At 40.8% G+C, this 10135-nt stretch overlaps 1 protein-coding gene across 20 annotated transcripts in view; it reads right to left on the bottom strand.

The window, feature by feature from the left end:
• MAP7D3 (MAP7 domain containing 3) overlaps positions 1-10135 on the bottom strand; it is a 44475-nt gene that overhangs the window by 5566 nt on the left and 28774 nt on the right. For all 20 annotated transcript variants that reach the window (XM_079318858.1, XM_079318873.1, XM_079318874.1 and 17 more), the window contains 8 exons: positions 9903-10033; positions 8857-9101; positions 4435-4570; positions 3176-3356; positions 1971-2075; positions 1687-1740; positions 823-916; positions 230-428 (listed from right to left, as the gene is read on the bottom strand). In XM_079318858.1, coding sequence (XP_079174984.1) covers positions 230-428; positions 823-916; positions 1687-1740; positions 1971-2075; positions 3176-3356; positions 4435-4570; positions 8857-9101; positions 9903-10033 — 1145 coding nt within the window. The remainder of the gene's footprint in view (positions 1-229; positions 429-822; positions 917-1686; positions 1741-1970; positions 2076-3175; positions 3357-4434; positions 4571-8856; positions 9102-9902; positions 10034-10135) is intronic.

Genomic DNA, 10135 nt, shown 5'->3' with positions numbered 1-10135 from the left:
TCACTTCTCAGCAAAGGCAGCACTGTTAACATGGTGCCATCCACACAATTATCCTGAGCTGCCTGCTCTGTGTGAGGCTGTGAGCTGACAGCACACAGCACAGGGCTGGAGAAAGGCATACAGACACCACAAAGCCAGCAAGGTGCTGCAGACAGCACTGAAATGAATTTTAACACACAAGAGCTTTCTTGTGTGACAGCTAGGTGCTCCCACAGTGCAGCAGACTCACCTGGAATCCTTCAGTTCAGTCACAGACAGAGATCCTTCATCACTTTTCAAGTCACTTCCATTCATAAACACTTCACTGGCCTTCAACTCTGGCTCATCCTGTGCTTCAGGTTCTGCAGAGATCATGCTTTGTGCAGTCTCTAAACAATCCTCTGCTTCCCCCTTGACTTCCTGGAGCAAGTCAACACCATTTAGCTTTCCTGAACGTTGTGGGGGGAGAAAAAATGAAATACAAGGGAAAAAAACAACTTGAATAGCAGAACTGCTGCTGTAAATGAATAAAAGTGCCAAAATAACTTTTCCTAGCCAAAACCTGAGGCACTTAGCTTCAATAGATTTATCTATAGACAAGCTGCCTATACCAACATGAAATTTATTTTTCATTTTAAAAAAATCCACTTGTAAAATAAAATCATGCTGCCTGAATTTCACTCTCAAATAATTCTGACTGATTCTCTGCTCAAGAAAGGAGTTCCCTTGGCATCTCTGGGATTGGTGTCTCAAACCAGTGCTGTTAGAACAGACCTTTTCAACAGAGCTTAAACATCACTGAGACTCACTGCCACCCAGGGCTGACTCACTCAGCCTCCTTACCTGGCTGATGAGTCTTCTCAAGACCCAGCTCTTCCTCCTCTTCAATATCCTCTCCCTCCATCACCTCCGAGGCAGACTTCCCTTCATTCTGCAACTGAATTGCCACAGAGTTACTTGAACAACTCCCTGTCCTCTCCAGTTCCACAAATTCAGTCACAGCTCCCACACAAGCCCATTCTGTGCCCAGAAGTGAGGCCACATGAGTTCAGACTCACAGACAACCAGGTCACCCAGCATCTGCTGAGCCAGATTCTGTGGGACCCAATTCCACCTCCTACCTATTAGTCCTGAGCTCCTTTCCCCCTCATTTCTCTAAGGTGTGTGCTAAATTTTTATTGATTTTCAGCTATTGGAAGACTTGAATGTTTGAATGCTCAAAGAACAACTATTCCTCAATGTACAGAATTTTTCACAAAACTTAGGTCACTGCATTAACAAAAATACATCCAATTTACTGCAGTAATAGCAATCCAAAGAGAATCCAAGACTTGCTTTAAGCAAACACATGATGCCAGAAATCTAAGTTTTCTGGGAAAAAACAGTCCTGACAGAGTGCATTCAGCTAAAAAAAAGATCCATTACTAATTGGTGTTTGGTTAAAACAGTAGTTTAAAAACCAATCTGGAAGTGGTAACACCAGATAACTTTGTGTCTATGGGCCTTGAACAAAAATGTAACAAAACCTCTTCACACAGCAAGAAAAGCAGAATAATGTGTGCAATGGAAAATGACTGGAAATTACTCTGGTGCATGAGAACTTTGCACTTCCAGTGGAAGACATTTTGTGTAAGGGTAACAGAGGAAGACAGGACAAAAGGCAAAAAGTCCAGTTCTGTCATTATAGAGATCCAAACAAAAAAGTACCTTGGATTCGTTCTGATCCGATTTTCGTGTTCTTTTCATTATTTCTTCAATTCTCTGTTAAAACATGGAGAACATTTACAATGACATACAGAGCTTTGTATTTCAGCATTCTGGTTAAAATTCATCAATCACAATGTATTTTCATATTTCATGAGTGTACTATTTTTATCACTGTTTTTAAATTTCACAAACCAGAGTTGGCAGTCTTTAAAAAAATACACTTCTAATTGCATCTTAGACCATTGCCCTGCTCATTTTAGGCTGAGAATTCAAAACAGGGTTACCTTTTTTCTTTCAAGCCTTTCCTGCATATTTTGCTGCATAATCCTCTCTCTTTCCAGTCGCTGTCTTTCAGCCTCCTCTTGAGCTTTGGCTTCAGCTTCTTCTCTCTGAAAATAAAACCAAAAGAAGAGAGCACCCAATGCATAACTCATTCCCAATAGTAAAAAGCAAAGCAGTTACAGAATTTGGTTCAACACAGAAAGGAACATCAGATAATCACTATTTAGTTAAAATGTGTGGTCATGTTAAATGTCAATTACTCAGTTACTGGTATGAAATGTAGATTACTATGACATTCAGAAAGTGAAACCAACTATACTGAGGTAATGCAAATGTTCTGAATGTTGCTGAGCTACTGAATGTTGTTGTTCAGACTGTCCTTTGGGATGAACATTTGGCTAACGAGGACAATCTATAAAGTAACAAGACAGCAACTACATTCTAAATGTGTCAAGGTTAACTTAAAAATCTTGGCAGTCAGGTACTGCTACCAAGAAACTTAGTGTTGAATATCTTCTACTCCTTCTACATTGGGAAATCTTTTCCAGTATAACTGGAAAGCAGATAGAAGCACAGTTAACACTCTGAGCAACTGCTGTTAACAAACACTTAAAGAAATATCCAGACACATGGCAAAGCCACTCATAAGTTCCAGCCCCCTGAACACAAATATTCCAATGTAAAACTGCTTTAGTTTCCAGAATTAATCTAATTTAAACAAAGCCTGCTTTTTGCAGAACTGCTCCCTTCAGTTCAAAGGATGCCTTTGTAAAGGTACATGGATACTTGCTGTGGAAGACTATTCAGGAACAGGAAAAGCAGACTTGGAAACATGACCAATCTTTCTTTGAGAGGAATCAGAGTAAACCAGACAGACCATCTCCTTGTAACTCACAGCAGTCCATTGGTAAAGTAGGCTAAATACAAACATTTTACATATGCAAAAGAGCATCCCTGATGGCTAAAATAGCTGCTTCTGCCCACACTTTAATGTATTAAATGCTAGGAAACAAAAAATAAATCACAGAGACCAGGGCAAGGAAAGGACCTACAGACAGTCTCAACTCCATCTCAAACAGGATGAATTCTGCTTTACAGCCTGCCTGACAGAGATTTGTCAAAACCATTCTGGGAAAGAAAAATCAAAGACAACCCTCTTGAAAGCACAGCAGCAGCTTCTTGCAGGAAGCCAGCTGGAGCCACAGACCTGCTGTTGAAGCTCTGCCAGCTTTTCCTGCTCCTCCTGCTCCCGGCGGATCCTCTCCTCCTCAGCTTGTCTCTGCTGCTCTTCGTAAGTCAGTCTCTTCTCCTCCTCCTGCTTCCGGAGCTCCTCCTCCCGTCGTGCTTTTTCCTCACTTGCTCTCCTGGCCATTTCTTCTTCTCTGATTCTAGAGTTTCCAAAGGTACAGATTACTGGGTATTTTATTTCTTTAAAAGTGTGCATCACAAGAGACAGAGTATGAAAGTAAGAAAGTTCTAGGCAGTCCAGTCAAAAAATAACTGCATGGAGACTGTTTACAAATGTCACCATCCAGACTTGTCAAAGGGAAAATCAGAATAACTTGGAACAAATTGTCTGTGAGAAAATGCTCTTTGCTGATTAAGTCAAGGTTGTTCCAATAATGGAATGTTTGATTGAGAACTGGATTAAACAATGACCATTTAGTAAAAACCATTTGCAACCATGACATGAATGAAGCTTATAATCACTGTCAAATGTAAATGCAGTGTGATTTCCTAAAAGACTGTTTCCTATATAGCCTGAATTCAGAGATACACTGCGGTGCACATTGCCAGCTCTTGCAGACATACAGAGCAGATCTGATTACATATTTCTGATAAAATATCTAGAGCAGATTATATGCAAATTTCTGACAGTTTCATATCCACAATTGGGAAACAGACAAAATCTGACACTCCACTGTGTTCACAGAAGCAGATAGGTGACCTCTGCTCTGGAATAAAGTTAGTCAGCACTAACATAGCCATTTATTTTTAACAACTTCTATGAAGTGAACCAAATGCACACTGATTTAACACTTTGAATTACTTGCCTGGAACATTCCTGATCCATATTTCATATCACTAAAGTGGGATTTAATGCACCATCAAACCACTGCCTAAGCTGATCAAAGGAAAGTTTAATACAGAGAGGTTGACTCTTTCAAACCAAATACAAACAAACCAAATACACATGATGCAAAAAGCACATTCTAGTTTTGAAACAGAAGTCCCACTGGTGTGGGGAAAAGAGGCAGTGATTTCACAGGGAGTGTGCTATACATATACAATGAGATATAGGCACAGCAACCTGTCCTAGGTTAGTGCCAGTGCCTCTCAGCTTCAGGAACTGTATTAACATTTGCAGGAACTTAAATTAAAACTTAGAAAACATATAGAGCTGGAGTGTCCCTTCCAACCACACCCCACCACTGAAAGCATTCCTTCCTTCCCCTCAGCTGTTACCTTTCTTCTTCTTGTCTCTGAATCCTTTCTTGGTCTTCACGCTCCCTTTGCTCCCGTGCCAGACGTCGTTTCTCAGTCAAGATTTTAGCAGCTTCTTCAGCTGTGGTGGTCCCTGCTACTGCTTTGCTACCTGATTCTGCAAAGGGTAAAAGAATCTGCTGTTAGAGAGCTCCAGGAACTTCAAATTAGGAAAGATGTTATCTCTGTGAGATGAGATCTCATGGCCAAGTGATTCACTATCTTTTCAATCAGTGCTCATCACTGATTGCACCCTTATCTGAAGCCCTGCAAGAGCCAAAGGGGAGCCCTGAAGATGCAGAGCCACAATATCTGACACTGAAATAGTAACAGCTTATTTCAATATTGATCCAGCCATATTCCAGGTGATACACTTAAAGATACTCTCCAATTACTACAGCATTTAAAAACATGTCTCTGACAAGACACCCTATTTCTGTAATGCTTGAACACTGAGAAGAAAACTGGGAAAATGGCTTTAGGAAATATCTTTCACTTCCTTCTAATAAAACTGAACATACAGGGCTCTAAAGAAGAAATTATCATTCTTTTATTTTTCTTGTTTCATAACATTAACATTCAAGCCTTTATATTGATAGAGTATGCTGGAGTGAAAATAATCATCATTTTATCTGGCCCTGAAGGCACATACTAATGACTTCATTAATACCATATTTCTGTATATTAGCAAGAAATCAATTTCCAATTTACATGGAGATCAAAACAGCTTCAACTACCAGGTGAGTAGATCTTTGCAGGTCTTGCTGTTTATGTTTCTTCAGGCCCTGCCTGGTGTTCTGTGTCTGAACATCAGAGGCACTATTACAAATTAAGATCAGGAAAAAACTCAGAACTGTCCTGCCACCGAGCTGCTCTCAATATATATATATATATAGAAAGAACTCTGATTTCTATCAGTTATTCCCAATCTCTAGAAATATTTCTGTTTGAATGCAATTTAAGAACTCATCTGAATATTCAGAGAATCAGCTCTTGATGTCAGTAGAGCAGCAGCATTGAATGTGTTGAGGATCTACTTTTCTCCTGAACATTTCACAAATCAGCACATTCATGTTTGCTTAACATATATAAAACCTTGAAGTCAAGGTCATTTTAATGAACTATAACACCAGGGTTTGACCACTTGTTTTACTTCTGACCTGAAGACAAATAATTCAAAACACAATGGCATCATTTAATACCTGAAAAGCTGCTTAGGCCCTATGGACACGTAATCACAACCTGCAGCTGCAGGGTACAATTACACACAGCAAACTCTCAGCAGCTGAATCATGGCTGTCTCTTGTGCATAAAAACTGTTCTTGCAGTCCTAGGAAAAACATTTCAGCACTGATGTAGTGCAGAGAGTGTTCTAACATTTAGATTTATCCAAAGCTGAGAAAACACCAGCTCCCCAGACAACACATTGCTTCTGATGCAGGAAAAAGTTGCAGTCATGTTGGTACTAACAAAAATCAGCCATGACTGTTCCAAATTTGAACTCAGCCAAAAGGGTCCTCCTCCTCCTCCTATGCAAAAAAGATCATTTTGCATTTATATAAACCATTAGCAGATCTGCCTATTCAAGACAGGCAGATGCTTTTCTTCCTATGTTCTGTAACTTCCTAGGTTTCATTTACTGTTGCCAGTGTACAGCCATGAAGAAATCAAAATGTCTCTCTCTTCCTCTGCCATGTGAGTGTACTTTCTGTTCAGACTGCTAACTTTTTACAGCAGAGGTAATTTTTTTTATGATTGTTTCCAATCTCTCCCAGTTGTATCAAATCTGGTTGACATTTAATGTCTGTTTTAACCTATTTCCCCTCCTCAAAACTGAACCTAAATAATACAACCTAATGCTCAGCAAGAAGCCTAAAGGTTTTAGGCATAAGTCCTAGGGTTACAACATGATAATGACAGCTCAAATATGGTATGTGGTATTGACAGAAGAAAATTAGTCACAACAGTTCAGAACACTGCAGATACAGAAAGAATAGGGAAAAAAATGAAAAGAAAGGGTTTGGGATCTTCCCACTGCATTTACACTTCTGTAGTTTTATTGATGATTTCCATATGATACTTCAATACTGTTTTCATCTCCATGTAGCCCTGTAAAGCCTGTTTCCATAGGGCAGGACATGAGACTTCCCAACATGACTGCTAACACACATTAAGAAAATTCTGACAGTCTTTTTGCACTCAGTTTCCTTTTCCTTGTACTCCTAGTCATTACTGGCAAGAACAGTCTTTTTATCAAAGGATCTTTTTGTAAGGGAAGGGAAAAGAGAGAAAGAGGCAAGAGAAACCATCTCTGAACACGTGCAAAATGTAATACTAACTGGATGGAGGGAAGATTCCAACAGATTTCAAGGTAAACAATTAATTCACAATTAATCTAGGAATCATATTTCAAAGCCTTCAATACCCAGGTAGAAAATGTGAGGCTCCATGATAGTTTATTACCTATCATCATGCATAAGGTGAGAGCTCATGAAGGAGCACTTCTTATGCTTTAAGTTGAACAAGCCTTTTAATTCTCAGAGAAGCTGCAGAGGCTGCTGCCAGAAATGACAACTGCTCCAGTCACTGAAAAATAAAAAGTGTTTTACTGCGGAACAGTATATTGCAGTAGGAAGACACAAAAAACAAGACAAAAACTTGATTGCTGTCAGCAACAGGCAAACAAGTTCAGTTTGAAGAAGAGATGGGATGAAGATACAAGTGCACAAAGCTGAAATTAGGCTAAACCTACAAGATCTAGAGACTGGTTTGCCACATGCCATTCATGGTGTGCTCTGACTTCAGAAGCTGTCTGGAACAGGGAACTGCACCTACCCCTGGGGTGAACTGCAGACACAGATGTGTAAAATGAAAATTGCCTTGAAAACTGAAAGCAACTTCTTAAGAATAAAAGATTTTGCCTCATGTAGCAATATTGCAGTGTACCAAAACATTCAGAGAGAAATTAAATAATCTCTTATTTCGAAGAAGATGCCCACTATTTCTTTCTGTTCTATGTGTCAAGGAAAATGAGCTTTGCTTAGTTCCAGTAGGAATCACTACAAAGATGACTATTTTGAGATTAAAAATAAACTAAAAGGGAAACAGATAAATTGAGTTAATACAGTTTCAGAAGTCAGTGTAGAGAGGAGACAGATCAGGCATCCAGATGTTTTTGTTCCAGAACAACTAGAAGATACAGGACTAGGACACATTGTTATGGAGGCTTCAACCAACTGATGACATTGATCAGAAGTGATGATGCTCTGAGGCACACAAGACATCTATCAACAGCATGGCAGCACATCAAGGGATGGACATTCTGACTGCAAAGACAAAGGATGTGACACCAAAGACAGATGTGAGACTGTACAAACATCCACCTCTGCCAGCCAGGCTTCCTTCCAGAGCAACACATGCCCAGAGAGCTGTACCATGAGTTCTTCAGCTGAATGACACTTCTTCACATCCAACAGAAGCAGTACCAGGAGGAGCCTCAGCAGTGGCAGAGAACAGGAGCAGCCCAGGAAAGCACACAGGAACTGCACATGCAGTCACGTGCAGCAAGCACACGGTCCCACTTACCTGGTGTCTGAGGGATTCACCCCCAGATCAGCCCACTGGCTGTATCCTACATCCTAAACATCCCTCCTTCTCCTGTCAAGGGTCCCCTAAGTCCTTCTGCACAGTGAATTGCCTGCCAGACCTCATGAGAAGGCTCCCCCAGATTCTGCTGGAGATGGCAGCTGTCATTTTTCCCAGCAAAGGCCAGAGGATGGGCTCACATGGCACAATGAAGAGGACTAGAACACTAATTGCTTATCTGGTATATGGCTCTCCTTAACCTACCAGGGTAATTTTTCAGTGTGACTTGTGAACTGATGACTCTTCTCAAGGCAGCAATGATGACACATTCACTGGAACTTAGGCCAAGGCAGCTTTCAAGCACTGTGAAAACTCTCTCAGTCTGTGATGAACAGGAGCTGATTTTGTCCTCCAAGAAGGTCACTACAGAAGCAAGAAGTTCTACAGAACTACCAACTGAACTGAAAGACCTTTGTGTAGTTCAACTACAGACTTTATAAACCTAAGCCAGTAGATCCCTCAGCTAGAGCAGCTGAAGTCCAAAAGGCAAAGACGATTTCTGCTTTTCTTAAAATTGCAGTACAAATAGTATTATTAAAAGCTCCTGACTAAATCTCCAAGTCAAATAAACCAACTACTGCATTAAAATTCACATCTCAAAGTCATACCATGTAAAATTATTATATAATCAGCAATGAACAGCTTCTGCCTTAAAGCATCCTACCCTCCAGTGCTCTGCTTCATGAGCCAGTTGTTTCCCCAGTCCCACCTTTGGAGAGGCCTCGAGCAGGAGTGAGTCAGGCACTGAGGAACACCCACCTTCTTTGGTCTTTGTGCTAGCTGCTCCTGCATCCCTCTCCAAGGCTGGGGAAGCACCTTGCTCTTGTCCTATTCCTTCTGTGCTCTTATCCTTTGGTTTGTTCTCTGCTTCAGTTTTCTTTTTGGTAATGTTTATAACACCTGGTGTGAGAGATGGACGCTGGATGGGTGCTGATTTAGAGACTGGAGTAGGAGATGGTGGCCTTTGTTTTGACACACCAGGTGAAGGTGGGCGAGTCTTCTGTCTGTTGAAATAAAGAAAATTTTTCAGAGCTAACAATGAAAACCTCAAGCACCCACCTGAGGAGATCCTTAGTCTCCTTTATTTAGTTTATATCACATACCTTACTTCTAAAAATAAATCCACCCACAGTTTACTGGTGCCTTCCCCACAAAACTCAAACCAGGATTCCAAGACACCTTGGGCACCCAGCCTTGCTACTTGGGGCCAAACATCAAAACAGAACTGCTAATCCAGATCTCCATTTACTCCACATCTAGCATGAACCTCATGATTCCAATCCAAGAAACTTCCTATGCTAATACACATGGATCAGTTTATTCAAAAGCTTGCAGGCTTTTGCTGGTTTCAGTGCACAGACTGCACAGAAAATTAGGGTGTATTTTGCCTGCACAACAAAGACAAGTAAAAGCTGCATCCCTACTTTGGGAAAGGGAAATTGGACCCAAAATTAAGTCTTTTCTGTACAAACAAGGCATAGCATAGGTCATCCAACCTCTAACAGCTCATCTGTATTAAGACATTTTGTGCTGAATAAAAGGGTTTACATACACCTGACTGCAGAAGGGGTTTAACCTGGACATGTACATGACTGCAGATGTTTAACCTGGACACATACCTGACTGCAGGTGTTTAACCTGGACACATACCTGACTGCAGATGTTTAACCTGGACACATACCTGACTGCAGGTGTTTAACCTGGACACATACCTGACTGCAGATGTTTAACCTGGACACATACCTGACTGCAGATGTTTAACCTGGACACATACCTGACTGCAGGTGTTTAATCTGGACACATACCTGACTGCAGAAGGGGATGGAGGACGCTTCCCCAGATTAGCAGGAGAGGGGGATCTTCTACGGGCAGACACAGTTGGTGAGGGAGGGCGCCTCAAACCAGAACCTGGGGATGGTTTTTCTGTCTCTGATTTCTAGAAGATACACAAAAAAAAAAAAAAAAAATATTGCTGACTCTCTAGAATACATTGCAGACAGAGGAGCTGTTATTCCAACAAATAAGCAAGCACTCAATA

This window comes from Erithacus rubecula (assembly GCF_903797595.1).
Source record: "Erithacus rubecula genome assembly, chromosome: 15".
Lineage (NCBI taxonomy): Eukaryota > Metazoa > Chordata > Aves > Passeriformes > Muscicapidae > Erithacus > Erithacus rubecula.
This window is presented reverse-complemented; position numbering and strand designations above follow the sequence as displayed.